The 19,142-nt window shown below is 38.1% G+C and overlaps 1 protein-coding gene across 4 annotated transcripts in view; it reads left to right on the top strand.

Annotated features, from left to right (window-relative positions):
• The window catches only part of atg9b (autophagy related 9B), a 98,993-nt gene that overhangs the window by 78,980 nt on the left and 871 nt on the right, over nucleotides 1–19,142 (top strand). For all 4 annotated transcript variants that reach the window (XM_042109332.1, XM_042109322.1, XM_042109317.1 and 1 more), the window contains 8 exons: nucleotides 10,666–11,414; nucleotides 11,521–11,674; nucleotides 12,034–12,213; nucleotides 12,327–12,572; nucleotides 12,711–12,970; nucleotides 13,970–14,066; nucleotides 14,558–14,645; nucleotides 17,500–17,657. In XM_042109332.1, the coding sequence (XP_041965266.1) occupies nucleotides 10,666–11,414; nucleotides 11,521–11,674; nucleotides 12,034–12,213; nucleotides 12,327–12,572; nucleotides 12,711–12,970; nucleotides 13,970–14,066; nucleotides 14,558–14,645; nucleotides 17,500–17,648 (1,923 nt within the window). In that variant the 3' untranslated portion in view covers nucleotides 17,649–17,657. The remainder of the gene's footprint in view (nucleotides 1–10,665; nucleotides 11,415–11,520; nucleotides 11,675–12,033; nucleotides 12,214–12,326; nucleotides 12,573–12,710; nucleotides 12,971–13,969; nucleotides 14,067–14,557; nucleotides 14,646–17,499; nucleotides 17,658–19,142) is intronic.

Raw genomic sequence — 19,142 nt, 5'->3', positions numbered from 1 at the left:
TCGAATCCTAATCCTAAAGATATTTATCCTGCAGAGGAGTTGCTGCTTACATTTTGTCACAGTGCATCTTCAGCTGTGCTTTATATGCACCTTTTGCTAAAGACCAGGTTTTTCTTGGTCAGTGGCGGAATTATTTTTTTAAAGGGTGTAAGGTAGTGATTTTTGGATCATGCACCAGACCACACTTTAGTCAAGTCAAGTCATATTTATTTATATAGCACACTTAAACGCAATGTTATTGACCCAAGGTGCTCAGAAATATAATAAACAGTAATAAAAACAAAAAATAAAGACATAAATGACAAAAAATAAAAATAAATAAATGAAAATACAAAATAATAATAATAACTAGACTACATTTCCGGCGGGAACTGCGAAAGTGTGCTTGCCCTGGTCCGGTCACCAACGTGAGCAGACAGTGGCATACGCTATGCTGAACCTGGCTTGATCCAGACATTGTAACAGTGCCTTTCAGTGTTGGAGCAGTGGCAATATCTCAAAAGCTCTAGGAGAGGGCTATTCAACTATTGGCATGCAGGTTGAATGCGGTTTGTTGGATTTTACCTTTGGCCTGCCTTCGAATTTAGCTTCTATAACTGAGATCAAATCAATAAAATAAAACGACAGCAGTGATTGGCTGCAAAAATAAATAATGTCACGCGTCTTGCGTCTCTCAAACTGGGCTATCAGGTAACCTACAGAGGAATTGAAATTATGAAATATGACCAAGGCATTAAAAAGCTGCTTGTTTGTCAGGATACTTTTTCACTGATTTATTTAAAAAAAATATGAGCTATGAGTGTGAATGTTATATATTCCATCCCACAAATTATGTTTTACTGGTTTATTTGACAAATAATCTATATGGATTTGCTCTATAAAGACCTTATATTTGTTTGGGATTGTTTTGTGAGCCTGGGGTTGTTTTGAGAGCCTATTGATGTGGCCTATCTTAGATGTATCTCAGAATAAAGGAATACTTCATATTACTCTAAACCACCATCTGTAAATCAACTGTATACTACTGTCTACATTGCACTATATTTCTTGACCTGTCTCTGTATATTTCATCACCTTTCTATACTTTGCCTCACATTGCAACACAGCTCAGATCTTTGGTTGCTATGAAGGCCAATCGTTCTAAATGGATGGTTGCTATGGCCAAAGGCCAGTTCTATCTCTGCCGTTGTCAAGCGGGCATATCGTAGAATTCTGATTAACCTTATTTGAAACATCTCTATTTTACTTAGCCCACTTCCATACAGTGGGTCCCATTAAGAAGTGGCCACTTCATTCGCGCAGCACACACAGCAGCATTATTAAATTAATCTGTCACCATATGCCTATGCCTACGTTTGCAAAGAAAACTTTTTAATTTGATTCACATGAAACGTTACATTTAATGTACACATTGACAATGAGTAGGCTAGTTTTGGTTGTTGGTGGTGTTATTGCATCCCTTAGTTATGCCAAGTTCCGATTGGAAGCTCCTGTAGACAATATTAGATGCATTTCAAAACATCGCGTTAGGAGTTAGAAGTCCTCCCCACTTCTTTTAAGCTGTCACAGGTGCTACTTTTAGGGCTAATGTGCTAAATAGCGGTCCTAAAGTTACAAGTGACGAAGTTACGAGTGCAAGCATCTCATATCAAATGACCATGGCATTACGCTAAACAACATAAATCCCAATTAGCAACATACATCTCCTCCCTATATCTAGCCACACAAGAAATGAATGATACTAAATCTCTGCTTAGCATGCTTCTCTGCTTAGCATTCTAATAACAGAAGGGGCACATTTATGTTGACCACTACAACATGACTCATTATGTCTGTAACGTTAACTGTATAAAACACTTACTTTCATAAAGGACGCACACCATCCAGCACATAGACATGGAAACCGATATTTTAGGTTCTTGGCCACAAACTCAAAACGTGTCTCTCTGAAGCCCTATTCTAGAATCTTTGCTCTGAAGGCTGCGTTGCTAGGCAACATCAAATAAACGAAATGAGTCTTTCAGTATTAAATGTTTACGTGTGATTCCGAATGGGTGTGGTTTGCAATTAGAATAAACAAGAAATAACATTTCCAATAATTTCCCATTATAAATTACATAATATTTGCACCTTCCTTCCTTACTTGTGAAGCTCACATATTTCTAATGATGTCACCGTATGTATGTGAAATGTAACGTTGCCACCTAGCGTTCAGATGTATACATTAACGTGACATTTATTGCTTGTGTCGTCAACTCCATGCTCTGAGGAAAACAATCTTTTTATCATAGTTTCCTCTTCAGTGAGCGATTACCAGGTCGTTTTTGTAACAGAGATGGCTGTTTATTGTCCCTAGGTTTACAGAAACACCTATTCATATTAATACGTATGGAAATCAAGTTAATGCTGCCGACCACTGTTTGTATATTACATGGCCCAGAATACCTTGCATGTCTTTACAACAAAACAACACAGTAAAACCTAAATGCCCGTAAACATATAAATTTGCATACTTGTAACATTTTTAATAATACTCTCCCATCATGATATTTAGCAATAATGAAAAATTTATTTTGAATACCGTCAATGTGAAAATAACTGTACTATGTCAGCAATAAACAGCTAATGTTCTCCTTACCACTTCAGTTCGTAAGTCCATACTATCCCATGGCTGAGCAAGGATATCATGATTGGGCAAGGCTGCCCAGAAACATTGTGGCTGCCCAGAGACATTGTGCATACTTGGAAGGCATTGTGAATGGAGTGCAAGTGCAAATGTGAAAGGTGATAGTTACCAAATACGGGTGGGTGGTTTGCCAAATGCTGGAAACTTTTGGAATGTTTTCTTTTTTTTTAGCTTATGCACCCTCACATTGGAGTCCTGAGTTCAAATACAAAATTTGGTATCGATATGTGACAGTGTTCCTGAGATATGGACAACTTCCTGTTTCGGAGCTTCGCCGCCGATTTCGTTTGGCTGTGACGGGCAAACGCTTTCGAAAATCAAAAATCCTTCTGGTTACTTTTGTGAGGCTTGGTCCAAGGATAATGTATGTCAAGTTTCGTGGCGTTCGGACCAAATTTGTGACCTGTGAAAATTTAGTTTCACTTTCTGTTCAATACAATATGGCGGACGAACGACACGCCCACCTGACATCATCTTCGCGAGCAACTTACACCGGTACTGACCGGACGTTTTAAAGTTGGAACGGTGTCTCTGTCTCAAAGGGCCTAGGCGCTAGAGCTGACAAAAAATTAGGGAGAAGGGAAAAATAATAAAACTTAAGAAGAACAATAAGTGTGCTGCTTGCAAGCACACTTAATAATAATAATAATAATAATAATAAACAGATTATGATTGTAGATAAAAATAAACATATGGTTACTGAAACTACTACTAATATAGGCCTAGAGAAAGATGTACAGTAAAGTTAGATGCCAGTTAATATAATGCAGAAAAAAAATAGAAATAAGATTAAATAAAATAAAAATAAACAACCAAACAAGGGGAGAAATTAATGGACATTATAGGCCAAAGAAAATAGATGAGTCTTTAAATTTAATTTAAAACTACTGATGGTGGGACAGGACTTAATTTCTATAGGGAGATTGTTCCAGAGTCTAGGGGCAGCAACAGAAAAAGCTCTATCACCTTTAGTTTTAAGGGTTGCCTTTGGGACTGATAGAAGAAGTTGTGAGGAAGACCTCAGTTGCCTAGAAGGACACAGATATACTGTGGTGCCATTCCATTTAGGGCTTTGAAAACAAAAAGTAAAACTTTAAAATGAATTCTGTAATTGACAGGTAACCAATGGAGTTGGGCCAGCACAGGACTTATGTGCATATGTTTCTTTGTTCCAGTAAGAAGCCTAGCTGCATTTTGGACTAATTGAAGTCTAGCAAGGGTAGATTGGTTCAGACCTAAATATAGAGAGTTACAATAGTCCAGCCTAGATGTAACAAAAGCATGGATTACAGTTTCTAAGTCAGTATATGAGAGCCAGGGCTTTAATTTAGCTATTTGTCTTAGTTGAAAAAAGCTTCCCTTAACCACACTACTGACTTGCTTATTGAAATTCAAAGAGGAATCTAGGAAAACACCTAGATTTCTGACCTCACTGTGGCAATTTACAGCCAGTGGCCCAAGTGCATTTCTTATCTTAAGAACAGAGCTGAGTGGACCAAAAATAATTATCTCTGTTTTCTTTTCATTTAATTGTAAGAAATTTGCAGCCATCCAACTCTTTATGTCATTAAAGGAATTATCCAGAGTAAAATGCACTTTAGATCAATTTACAGATGATTGGGAGTACATACGTACTTACGCCAGTACCTTTCCGGAAATGTTGCCATCTTTGCTGCCATCTTCAGTTTAAGTTCAGATTGCTGAGTGTGGAGTAACATGCTCTGGAAATTCACAATTTCGTCACCGTTTTTAAAAAAAAAAAAAAAACATAGTCCAGTCCATACAACTTCATTTCAATTTCGAAAGAAATACTGGACTATGTTTTAAAAAAAACGGCGACGAAATTGTGAATTTCCAGAGCGTGTTACTTCACACTCAGAAATCGACTCCTACGGACTTTCCCCTGAAGATGGCAGCAAAGATGGCAACATTTCCGGAAAGGTACTGGCTTGATGAAATTCATTCTGGACTCTTTATCCGACCACATAAAGACCTCGGGATACTTCGGTTTGGCTTTAGGGACCCTCTACTCACTACCACATAAGTGTAATGTTGTTTGGAACTGTAGAAGAGGTATAAAAATAGCGTTTTGTAGCGGCGAAATTACATGCCTGCGTCACTTCCAGGCTAACGAGTTTTGACTAAAAATGGTAACATTGAACTTTCTCAAAACGCATCCGAATGACATGATTTGGATGTCAACTCAACGTATGTACTCCCAATCATCCGTAAATTGATTTAAAGTGCATTTTACTCCGGATAATTCCTTTAAGGCAGTTAAACAGGCTTTCCAAGATGCAGGAACTATCGGCTGTTAATGGCAGATAAAATTGAGAGTCATCAGCATAGCAGTGATATTGAATGTTATGTTTGTTAAAAATGGAGCCAAGAGGCAGCATATATAGGGAGAATAGCAGAGGGCCTAAAATGGAACCCTGAGGGACACCACATTTGATAGGAGCAATGGACGAAGAGCAATTACCTAATCTTACAGAGGATGTTCTATCATTCAGATATGATGTGAACCATTTCAACACCACCCCTTGCAGATCAACTTCATCCTCCAGACGTTTTAACAGGATGCTATGGTCAATGGTATCAAAAGCAGCACTAAGGTCAAGAAGTGCTAAGAGGGCACAAAAACTATTATCTACTGAGCAAAGAATATCATTTTGCACCTTAAGTAGAACAGATTCGGTGCTATGAAGTTTTCTAAAACCTGACTGAAATTTATCTAGGATGTTGAAAGCATTCAAATAAGAAGTGACCTGAGAGAGAACAACTTTTTCCAGGATCTTTGAAACAAAAGGTAATTTGAAAATAGGCCTATAGTTTTTCAGGTCACTGTAATCAAGACTGGCAACAAATTTGGCCTGCAGGCTTTATGTAGAGACAGCTGCGATCTGCGGTCTGAAACTGAGAAACTGTGTGAGAACTGAACGTGGAAGTGCATTCTATCAGAGCAAATTAATTCAATTTTAAAACATTACATTCAGTTCATGGGATTCAGTTACAAACTTATGAATTTAATTTCCAAATATAACATTCAAATATTATTTTTCAATACAATTGCTCAAATTCATCAATTCAAATGGAATTACAAAATATTCACATTCAGTTTCTAGTGGCAGAAAAATCACTCTATAGTGCAAGAAAACAGGTGGAGAGCCACCAAAGTACTTCTGAAGAAGTTAAAAGATTGAGCAGCTGAGATGGGAGAGACTCTGCGTATAACAATTATTGCCTGTGTTCACCAGTCAAAGCTTTATGGGCGAGTGGCAAAGCTTGTATTAAATCATTACTAAAGTTTGCCCAAAGATGTGGGAAAACTCCAAGGTCAAAAGGAAGAAGGTTCTTTGGTCTATTGAAGAGGTAGAGGAGGGAAGAGAGGGAAGTGGAGAGGGAGGAGGGGAGAGCATGGTAAGTGCGTATCAGGTGTGTGAGGCTGTCAGAGAGGAGGTATTCTTGGAAGAGTTTTTTGAAGACATCGGCTCTGTTCGAGAGACATCTAACTGGGGAGCGAGGCAACAAGTGCTGTTCAAAACTGAAAAAAGACTTTTTGCTGCCTTATAAGACTTCTTAAAATTACCTGAATAGTAGTTGTTTTTGAAGGCAGCATCGATGTATCCCTACTACCCACAATCCTTTGCTGCAACGTCTGAAACAGCTGGTAGGACTTGGCAGATTGTTCTACCTCGGGGGACCACAGATTTAAAAATAAAAATTGGATTGCTGTGGGTGTGGGGCAGCAGTGCCAGACTTTGGAGGAACGCAGGGGGCACTTAACTCAATGAGTGCCAAAAACGTAATATTACGTTTTTCCTTCCCATGCGTTGAGTGCCAAAAACGTAATATTACGTTTTTAGCTTTTTTTTTTTTAATTACGAAACTAGACACTCTAGCTGTCTAACACACCTTATATGTATTTTGGGAACCCTGTGATGAATGGAAATGAAATATATGACGATCGAAAAACTCACAATCGCGACATTTTTCATCTGGACATTTAATCTTAAAACTCTGCTTTTGATGGTTGCCGCTTTGGGTTGAATCAGTGACACATGCACATCAGGTCAAAACCAGGCCATTTTCGTGGGTTTATCACTAGGTGCCAGGTCTCACTAGGTCACTTCCCGGAAACTTTACAGGCAACACTTCATATTTCATCAAAGACGCTACATCTCCATTTCTAGAAATAAAACAGGGATTTTGATGAAAACTAGCCACTGTTTAGCTTGGGATTTCTTAGGAACAGAGGCATGTATAATAAATAAACGGTTTGTACCCACTGAGAGCTTAAAGTCTCACCTTTCAAACAAGCCATAGTATGTGTCCATAGCTATAACATAGAATACGCTGTGGCTCTACATTACAAAAATCGTCAACAATGATCAAGATTGCTGGCACTCTGGGCCAAAGCTTCCGAAAACAGCGCGGCATTCAATGAGTTAAAGGGATATTCCACCATTTGGGGAATTACACCCATTTGCCTCCTCCCCTTGAGTTAAACAATTGATTTTTACCTTTCTCCAGTTCATCCAGCTGTTCTCTGAGTCTGGCGATACCACTTTTAGCTCCAGCCTAGCATACAGTAGATCATTGAATTGGATTAGACCATTAGCATCTCGCCTGCTAGCATCACATTTAAAAGTGACAAAGATTTCTGGTAATTTTCCTATTTAAAACTTGTCTCCTCTCAAGTTAGAAAGTGTAATAAGACCAACGGAATATGAAACGTGGCGATTTTGTAGGCTGATTTGACATGGAACTATACTCTCATTCAGGCGTAATAATCCAGTCACTAACCAATTTGTCTGCTGCAGCTCAACCTTGTTGCTGGAAGTTAGCCTACAGGGACTGTTTTCAGGTGCTGCATGATATCATTGTGCTGCTGCGCCCATGGTGTTCCTTGATTATTACACTTGAAGGAGAGTATAGTTCCATGTCAAAACACCATGATCAGTCACACTTTCTAATGTTTTTGACCTGGCGGCAACCATCAAAAGCCGAGTTATGATAAAATGTCCAGATTGTGCGTTTTCATGAGTTTTCGATCGTCATCTATTTCAGTTCTATTCATGATAGAGTTCCCAAAATCGCACATAAGGTGTGTTTATTTTCGTAATTTAAAAGAAAAGCTAAAAACGCAATATTGCATTTTTGGCACTCAACGTGTTAAGTGAGTGCAGACTAGGTTCAGTTTTTAACTATATGGTAGTTTTCAATTGCTTCATACAACTATTTTCAATTTATCTCACTGTGATGGTTCATAGAATTCAAAAGTTAGGTTGATTCAAAATGATATTTGAATCGCCTTTACTGCTTCAGTGGCTGCCTATGGGCATGCACAAACATGTCCTTAAAACAACCCTTAATGTTCGTTTTCAAAACTGTGCAACTCACCGAGTGGTTAGTGGTGTCCGTTGATGTTTCAAAACAAGTAGCGTAGCGAAATACAGTTTCTGTCATGTTTTATTTGGCATTTTGTAAAATCCCATTGATTTTTGTTGGAAGACTCATTGCACGTTGATATTACTGCACCACTGGAAACGGGGCTGTTTACATTTGCTTCAGGCTCAAATATTGAGCGGAAGTTTATATGCAGTTTATATGCAGTTTCATACTCTTTTCTGTTTGAGACCAGTTTGGTCAGATTCAGGGCCAAGAGTATGTAATTTTAGGTGCCAAGTATATTATTTTTATAATTTAAATAGTGACTAACTGTTTAGCATGAACAATAGCTTTTAAAGGGTTTAATTAGATTGCAATTTAAGCGATTTTTGAAATGTCAAAGCTTTTCATTTTAAATTTAAACTTCCATAATTATTTTTTAATATTTTATTATGATGTATGTAAACAGTATGTTCAAATTATAAATAAATAATATAAATACATTTATTATATATAAAATGTACCTTTTGTCCCCCAATGGATGCCACTTACAAGCAAGGAAAACTTGTCTCGCCACAGAGTGCAAGTGAACGCAGATCCTGCTGTTGGTTGGTTGTTAAAAAAAGATCATACCCACTCTTTCACTTACTCTTATTCTCTCTGACACACACTTTGGGCCCTATTTTAGCCATCTAAAATGCATGGTCACCATCGAATAGCGTAAATACATTTAGGGGTTTGTCCAGTCCACATTTGGGGTGGTTTTGTTATCAAACGTCAGGTGCCTGGCGTAAAAAGGTGGCTCTTATATTTCTTAATCAGTCATGGATGTGTTTTGGGCTTAACATCCTTTAAACCAATGAGGAGGACATCTGTCATTCCCTCTAACAGCAAGCAGGGCAACATCAAACAGCGCATCAGTATTTTGATAGTCAGCGGTGAAGGAATCTGCTTGTACGCAAGACCGTATGGAACAGGTATTCCACTAAGCCATTCTTTATTAAAACCTAGCAGAGTATAGGCTACACACATCTGCACTTGTCTATTAATTGAACTATAGGCAAAGTGAAACTAACTTCACCGTGGTGTAATAGTCAACGACAAAACAGTTATACACAGTTAATTACTTTCACTATTGACTGACAATGGGTTACCAGCAAAAACATAGCCTGAAAAACTTCCCCCTATAATGTTCGAATGACTGAATAAATAACCTAAGGTCATTTATTCTGCAGAGGAATTGCTGCTTACATCTCGTGACAGTGCGTCTTCAGTTGTGTTTCAAATGCGCCTTTCGCTATAGACCAGGCATTTCTTGGTCAGTGGCGTAATAATTTTTAGATGTAAGATAGCGATTTTTAGATCATGTGCCAGACCACACCTTATGTACGTAATTTCCACACCCCTGGGCACATTATTTAATAAAAGTGAAGTGTAAGATAGGAAAAAACTTTGCATCAGAATAATAATACGCTTTGCGCCAGGTTTTGCATCGCAAAAATAGGGCCCTTTATCTCACTCTCTTTGAAAATAATGGGTATAGACTGAAATTGTATGAGAACTGATCTGAAATCAAATATAACACAAGTTTCTTCATTGATGTTATGAAATGATATTTGATATGGAATATGATGAATGACATGAATATCAAAATATCCAACTCAGTTTACCTTGATGCCTATTTTCTGTGTCAATTTCTTGTCCTATTGCTATAAACGTTTTATGGTCAATTGGTGTAACCGATTTATGTCAATTGGTGTAACCGGTATTTTGTCTAAAAGACTAATAATGTACAAAAAAGTTAATATGGATAATGATTTAATACTCTACTTCACTGTAATAATGGTTGTTTAAACCATTTTTACTCAAATGGTCAAAGAATAGACATAAAAGAAGATGTTTATAGCATATGGTCTTGCTCAGTACAATGAAAAACCCATATAATTTAAATTTAGAAATAAATATAATAAACATATTCTCATAGGATATTACAAAATAAACTTTCATGAGAGCAATTGCATGAACTCTAGGAGGTGAGACATATTAGATATTTGTCATTTTTGTGACCATTTGACAATTTAACAGGCTGTTAGTTCTATCTTTTGTTAAAAAATAGTATACACGTCATATTAAATAATATGAATACAACAGAAATACAAAGTATACACTTTAGCAAATCTCAGGCATGTTTTGTTTTAAAGGTTTTAACATATTTTTAATTTTCTCATCTTACCAACCCTTATATGTCACTGACCAAAATACTGGAATTATCCTTTAAGTATGTTCACATACCATATGATTTTATTTTGACTCGACCCACTTATGAAGGGAATAGGCATATTACGTGTGTGCATTGTGCTCAGTAGCTCTGACCAAAAGCCTCTATGCATTAATCATGGAACTGTGCATGCACATGGTTCTACAAGTTTTACATGAAGATAATACTAGGACCTTACCAAGTGTGTTTTGTTGTAGAATTACAAATATTTATGCAATGTAAATTACACATTTGTTCTCACAAATGTCTTATCTAAGTGTAGTGTACAAATCTTAAAAGTAATGATTGCTTTTGTGTCTTATGTCTTCAGGATGAGCTCTGTAACTTTACTTGGCAGGAAGTGCAAGACCGTCTCATCAGCTTGCAGCGTGAACAGCAGATATGCATCCACAAAAAAGAGCTCACAGAACTGGATATCTACCACAGAATCCTACGTTTCAAGAACTACACTGTGGCCATGGTCAACAAATCAGTGCTACCCGTGCGGCTACATCTCCCCATGTTGGGTGAAGTTGTTTTTCTCACACAGGGACTCAAATACAATTTTGAACTTATTCTCTTTTGGGGTCCTGGTTCACTCTTTCAGAACAAATGGAACCTTCATCCTAAATACAAGCGTGCAAGCAATCGACTGGAGTTGGCACAGCAATTAAGCCGGATAATCCTATTAGCAGGTGTGGCAAACCTGTTGCTCTGCCCTCTGGTGCTAGTCTGGCAGGTACTTTATGCATTCTTTAGCTATGCTGAAGTGATCAAGCGTGAACCAGGCAGCCTGGGAGCACGCCGCTGGTCTCTATATGGCCGACTCTACCTCCGCCATTTCAACGAACTAGACCATGAACTGCAAGGACGGCTTGGACATGGCTATAAACCAGCTGCCAAATACATGAACTCTTTTGCCTCTCCACTGCTTGCTGTGTTGGCCCGTAATGTAGCCTTCTTCTCTGGCTCAGTTTTGGCTGTGTTGATTGCACTCACAGTCTATGATGAGGATGTGCTGACGGTGCAACACATTCTAACAGCAATTACAGTGCTGGGTGTTGTCATCACTGTAACAAGGTGGGCATTTTAGCTGATGGTGTTTAAACTGATTCAGAAGGGTCATTCCATCTGAACGCTGACAGCAGAAAGCCTAATTGTCAACATTATATTCTGTGGTCCATAGATCATTTATCCCAGATGAACACATGGTGTGGTGTCCAGAGCAATTGCTGCAGTGTGTCCTAGCACATATCCACTATATGCCTGACCACTGGAAGGGAAATGCCAACAAGTGTGAAACACGTGATGAGCTGGCTCAACTTTTTCAGTATAAGGCGGTGAGACTGAAACTAGGGTGTTTTACCTCACAAATATTTATGTAGGGTAGCAGGAAATGACTATGTTTTAATTCAACAGTATTTGCTAATACAATGACAAGACATTAACAGGAAATGACAATAAATTAAAATACATCTGGTTGGTTATCAACGATTTTTTGTATAACAGAAACACATCTCCTAACTGTTGACCGGTTCTTTGTAATATATTATTAGGTAATGAAATGATAGATTTACCACTGGTAGACTTGGATTGCTCTGACATTATGCATACTCAATCATATGCTTTTGCTGGCTCATGTTCAAAACTTGCACATGGAGACATATTCACCCACATATCAAATGTCATATATTTCTAGGTATTCATCTTGGAGGAACTGATTAGCCCAGTCATTACTCCATTCATCCTTATATTCCTCCTGCGCCATAAATCTCTTGAGATCATAGACTTTTTCCGCAACTTCACTGTGGAAGTGGTAGGCGTTGGGGATATATGCTCTTTTGCCCAAATGGACATACGTCGCCATGGAAATCCACAGGTGACTGATGCCATCTGAAATGAAATACCTGTTTTGTCTCTATATGAATATGATTAAACCACTAAAGATCTGCTCTTAAGTCAGAATATGTAATGACTAATCTTCTATTATAGTGGCTGTCTGAGGGCCAGACAGAGGCTTCTGTCTATCAGCAAGCAGAAAATGGAAAGACAGAACTGTCGCTGATGCATTTCACTATCAAGAACCCACGTTGGCAGCCACCACAGGATAGTTCTGTCTTCATTAGTCACTTGAAAGAGAAAGTCCAGCAGGATGCCCAATCAGGACCCTCCACCCAACTTTTGTTGTCTGAGGCCCCACTCTGTGTGTCACTGTTTTCAAACGAGTCCGACACTAGTGTGAGTAGCTGAACTTAATTAATGAAGTGTTTTTCAAAGGGCAGATACATTTTCTTTGAAATTAACACAAAATTAGTGGTGTTCAAAATGACAAATAAGTTGAACTATATTTTATACCTCACTCTTCTCTGTTCCCAGCCAAACAATCCTCTGGCTAGTGTGTTCACTCATCCATGGTTGAAAGCACCTGGTCTGCCTAGCCGGGACTGGCGTTTCCTCCCCCAAAACACTACTGCCTCAGCTGCTGCTTCCGTGCTGGCTTCACTGTCTGCTTCACAACCTTCCCCAGCCAGCCGTACCCACTCTGTGAACACACTTTTGCCCTCAAACAGCCGCCATTCTTTATCACAGCACCATGGTAGCACTATGTACTTCAGTGACCGCACTGTAGTGGACAGGTGAGGTCCAATTTGATGCTGGTAGGAGTTCTGTTTAGAACATAAACTTAGACATAATGGTAAATCAGAGAGGGTTAAAGCGGAGCTAGTAATCAAGGATCTTTGGGTAAATGGTTTGTATTTTTTCTGAAATACATTCTGATCTTGGTCTGAAGTACATAATGGTTGGAAGTTATGTGATATAAAGAGTTATCACATGTTGAGGACTTTACTTCATTTGCATTTTCTGAAATAAATACTACAAAAAATAAGATGCGTAAAACAAATATTTTGTTTTTGCAAAGTTGAAATTATATTTATGGTATGCGCAGAGAGTGGGGAGAGGTAGGGAAAAGCAAAGCTGTGTGAGGACAATTGTATTGGAAAGGTTATCAAAACAAATCAAATATGGAAATGTAGAAAATAGAATAGAAAAAAATGTATAGAAATGTGATGAAAATACATACATATTTAGGTACACTATGCAAAATGTTCACCTTAATATAACCTTTACAAAGCCAATTTTATGGTAAACAAACTTGTAATATGGGAATCTTAAACCTAGCATAGCCATACAGCATAGCCGTAGCGAGTCGCTAATCGTGAAACATTAACTTGATATAGCTCTTGGAGTTTTTGCCTGTTGTTAATCCTTCGCCTCCGCAACAAAAGCATTTCATTGTGTACAGGGGGAACAAGTCATGAGAAGTAGGCTATTTACAACGGCAGAGTAAAATATAAATATATCACCACTCTAGGAGGAGCTGTATAGTCACCAAAAATACCTGAAACTGCATAGTATGCCTTTTAAAGAGACAAAATGTAGAAAAATCTAAATAACAAGTGTCATATAAGACAAGAAAGTTTTATGTTAAGCACTTCAGATTTAAGCACTAAAATTGCTTTGCAAACACTGTAATTTTGATCCCCAAAGTGAATAATTTGGCTTGATGCATGTTATATACAACCTGGTTATATCTGTTTAGTTGACCCTATATGGTTATTTTGTGTGTCTGCCAGCATGTCTGCTAGTGAAGCTACAAGGCTCCATAATTCGGCACTGCTGATGGAGTATGCCTCTGCAGAGATGAGCCTTCATGCTATTTACATGCATGAGGTAAGCTCCACATATAAATAAGTACACATGTAATACATTGAGACAGTCTCCATAGTGCATGAAGCTCTTTATTTTTATTCTGAGAGCGTAGATAAAGTATGTATAAATATGTTTTACTTTTTACTAAACTTTTACTATGTCATCTGTTGGTGCAGTACATATTATCATTGAGCAATACAATTTCACAATGAAATACATTGGTGCACACAACAAGATGATTTCTGCAAAAGTACATGTACAACATTTAGGCAGTAGAAAATAATGCAGTGAAGTCTGTTATACAACTTATACCACTGTTGCCCCACTTATGTCCCACTTGTGGATATCATTTCTATATTTTGATCTGTATATATCAACCAAATCATGGTATAAGTTGAGTTTGCTTGACCTTTTTCATTTTAAAATCTGTCTATATCTCTGTGAACTCTGCTCTTCTGTATCAAAGATACATTATATGATAGATATCACTAATGGAGTTGTGTATCATACAGGTACACCAGCTGAACTCACTGTCTCAACGTGCAGGGGTAGCACTTTCACAGATCCCTGTGTCACTGAAGGAATCCAGCTGCAGCCCTGGTAAAATATGATATTAATGTACTCATCACTAGGCTTCTTATTAGAGTGCATGAAAATGCACTGTACAGTTATCACTAGTCGTTGTCGTCTTCTTTTTTTCCTTCCTCTTCTTCTACTTCTTCTTCCTCCGCATGATAATACACTGTACTGTTATCACTGGGTTTCTTCTTATTCTTCTTCCAACCAAAGTAATTCAGCTCGAACCATTTACCATACAAATGTCATTCAACCACCGTTGCAGAGGTCTTCTTTAATATAGTTGGCTGAAGGCATAGTTGATGATAACTGACAGTTGGAATGGCTGAACAATTAAATAGTTGAGTAGTTGAAATGGTTAAATTATTTAATAGTGAATTATTGTAGTGAGGACTTTCTTGAAACAGTTGTGGGGCAGAGGAAACAGTTGAACAGGATCTGTAATCTTAAGAGAGCCAAATTGTATGCTTAAAGCTTGACAACATGTCCTAACCGGATACGATGCGAGCGATTATTAGCGATAAAATTTGTTGGAGTGTCCTGACTGCAAGTGAACAGCGCGATGCAATGCAACATTTTGAGAGAACTTTTGTCGGCCGCCCCGTGTCTATTTTCTTTCTGTTGCTCTGCTATTTTGAATAAGAAATATGTCGCAATAAAAGGCATATTTAACGGATTCAGCGTGGACAGACATACAAGACAGTCGCTCGCTCGGATCCTATTAGGATAGGGATTGTGAGACAGTGACAGTTGCTGCAGGTGGCCTGAACACCTGGCACAGGATTCTAATTGCTTAATGGCCCTATTGTAATGTCATAATCACCAACAAAATTGTAATAGTTTTTTAATTAATAGTTTAAAAAGTATAAAAGTTACAAAGATGAATAATACATTGCTCATGGGTCCTTTACAAGACCTATGTTACAAAGTTTGAACAAAGGGTTACACTTTACTTGACAGTATCGACATAAGAGTGACATGACATTGTCATGAACGTGTCATAAACAAGTCATAAAAAATGTTTATGACATAACGCTTCTGTTATTAAGTGACGTGTTCATGACCGTGTCAGGTCATTCTTATGTCGAAACTTTGTATGTTTGTACGAAGTACAACGTTTCTACATTAAATGGATCTTGCTGAATTATATGTAGAAAAAATGGTTGCAAGAATAACTAGAAATGCGATTCCAATGAATTACCAGTACATGAAAATGCTATGTAAAATATCATGTAGTTAAAACAAGATAATGCAAGCATAGATGTACAGTGAAGTTGACAAAAAATCGGTATAAAACATAATCTACGTTGCTACGTTGGTTGCAAGGGTGATCATGTTGGTTGCTATGGAGGTTGCTAAGTAGTAATTGAATTAGACATGGATGTTGATAGATGGTTTAATATATTGGAATAGTTTAATAGATGTTGATAGATAGAACATTTAATTGATGTTGATAGACAGATAGTTTAATATATGAATAAATGGTTGGAAGTAGATGGATAGAGAGATAATTAAATGGAAAGTATATTGTATTTATATTACTAGGGTAATTGTGATGGTTTCTAGGGTGTTGCTAGGGTTGATATGGTGGTTGCTATGCTGGTTGCTAGGGTAATCATGTTGGTTGCTCTGGAGTTACATTAGAAATGGATGTTGATAGGTAGTTTTATGGATGTTGACAGATAGTTTAATGAATGTGTATAGGTAGATAGTTTGATGGATGTTGATAGACAGATAGTTTAATGGATGCAGTGAAGAAAAATAAGTGAAAGAAAGTGGGGAAGAGAAAAGTGAGCTATTCAGTTCAATGGAGAGGGACACAGAGAAGAGGTTCCATGCAGTTACTGCAGTCAGTGAGAGAGCACAGGTGCAGTTGATTGCATTCTAAATCGTAAATAGCCTATTATGATGTCAAAATGCTAAATGCAAAATCTATGGGGAAATTAAGCTTGTTTTTTGTTAATATCTCAAAAAGTATAAAGTTTACAAAAATGAAAAATACATCGCTTAAGTGTCCTTTTCAAGACCTACTTGTCAAAGTTTGAACGAAGTTTCTTCGTTAAACGGTTGAAACAAGACTTACAATGTCTCAGGTGGGTTTCGAAACCCAGGTCTCCTGGGCTCCTTGGAAGACTTCCCATTTTATCTACTGAGCTACTCAGAGTTGAGATATGAGTGTAAGAGTATATCATAATTCATCCACTTTCAAAGTGTCATTAGATACCGGAATAAGTATACATGGAGCAGAATCCCAGAACCCCATTTTGTTTAACTTATAGTCAAACAGCTAACATTCACTGACAATATTGTTGATGTCCAAGACAACCAGGAATAGTATTTTGAAAGAGTGTCAAATTGATTGTTGCATATTTTCTAATACTACAAAAAGTTATTTTCATCAGTGGTGGTGCATGTTACCCTGGAAATCCAGAGTACTCGCGAGAGCCCAATTTGAATTGTCTCTGCAAGACACTCTGGCAATGAGTAATGATGCACGTTACTTTTACCCCTTTCATCGCGAGGAACCAGTCACATCGGTGTATCTGATAGGCGGGCCAATGGCGAGCTAAACAGATGACGACAGCGCAGCAACGAATCAGTCAGTAAGCATTGGTCGTAGTGTTATCCAATTGCGTCGAAGTCCGGAATTAGTCAGTAAACATTGGTCGTAGTGTTATCCAATTGCGGGCAGTGAGATTTTCAAATACATGCTTGGTGCCCCCCCTCGAGTTGGGCCAATTTCATTATTCGTGGCTAGACCCTTAATCTTTCTAGGTTAACAGGGTCTGGATTATCCAGGCTAGGTGCATGTGACCTCTTCTGAAGACATTTCTGTATTTGGAAAAAACTGTTACTCTTCCTTTCCATTCACCTGCAGGTCAGGTGGCATCCATCAATCCAGACAACCACTCAATTCCCAGCAATAGAAGACTGGGTGGCTGGATGGAGGAGAAGGAGGAGGAGGAAGAAGAAATAATAATAAACAGATCAGCATCTGAGTCAGGAGCAGTTTCTGAAGTGCCTTAAAATTTTGTGGTAAGGGAGCATTTGTTGCATGGTTAAAAGGGTTTATTTTTTTCAAAACAAAGGGACGTCGGACTAGTGGGCTGTAGGACCAAAGGGAATTTTTCGGGTTATTGAGTGGTCCCAAACTGATTTTTGGGTTTTTGGGTCCCAAACTGAATTGTTCTTCATTAGTCTACATACAGTACATCAATCAAATCATTCACATTGTGGAAATTGGACAGGCAGGTTAATGAACAAGTGTCCTTCCACTGTACTGCTAAGACATTGCCCTCTATTCTACGCTACCTCATGTCCCCACAACATTTTTTTTGAGGTGGTCCATCAAATGGTCCAATGCAGTTTTCTAAGACGATCTTAATTGTTTTCTGTAGCTGGATCTACTACATGCAGAGCAGCCAACAAAGCCTTGAGATGATTACGTGGCATAAACAATTTGGCACACGATCTCTGCAGAGACTTGGTTCCCCAGTAGCAGTGGATATTAAGGAGGGAGGTGAACCCCATGTAAATGATCAATCCCAGAAACCTGTGAAACTCTTCTGGGGGTCTCTTCGTCCCATGTCCCTGCACTGTTTGCATACGACGGCCTACTAAGCACAAGCTCCCACCCCTTCCAGTTTATAAAACCACATATGTCTGAGACAATAGTGTGAGTGAAAAACATTTGAAGAAGTATATTTCATGCTGTGTTTTAGTGGCAGTCTGCACCGCCCTATGCACACCACCTAAATCTATACCTTCTTCCTCCATCCCCTCATGGTCTTCAGCATTGTGAGCGCACACTCATCAGAAGTCAGCTGCCTCTTCCTCTTCAGGCTTACAAGAAGGTCTGTGTAGGGCTTGTCCTGTCCTCCCATACCTTTGATTGCTGGACAAGAAATCACTAGAGCCTAAACCTTCAAACTTCTTGGAGTACAGATTTCATCAGATTTATCTTGGGACGCTCATGTCAAATATATGATTTCCCAAGTCAGACCTGTCTACAACTGTCTACTCATTGAGAAAACATAGGGAAGTGGTTACATCTAGGAGCAGAACCAAAAAACATTAACTCTATTTTATCCCTCGTGCTCTTAAACAGTACTATTTTAAAGTAATTTTATACTTACTGTACTTGTCCTCTTGATAAATTTAGCTTGTTTTATATATGCCCTTATTTATGAGTTTTACGTTGTTGTTTGACTAAATTCAGGACTGTAAAAACATTTAATTTTTCTAATGTTTTTGCCATGTCAAACTAATAAATGAAATCTGAAATCTTATCATCCTCCATCTGAAACAACAGCAAAACCATACAAATGTAATACATTAAAAAAAAAAATCACAAAACCACAGATGCATGTGTGTATGCACACACATACACACACACACGCAAGAACAGGTAGCCTAGACTATTAAAGCATTCTGAATCACTCAAAATATGTATAAGTATGAAAAGTCATTTTTATTACACAAGGGTTTAGCTACCCTAATTCTGATTACCTGGCTGGCATC

Source organism: Alosa sapidissima, chromosome 1 (genome assembly GCF_018492685.1).
Source record: "Alosa sapidissima isolate fAloSap1 chromosome 1, fAloSap1.pri, whole genome shotgun sequence".
NCBI lineage: Eukaryota > Metazoa > Chordata > Actinopteri > Clupeiformes > Clupeidae > Alosa > Alosa sapidissima.
The sequence above is the reverse complement of the archived record's forward strand: the minus strand, read 5'-3'. Positions and strand labels throughout refer to the sequence as shown.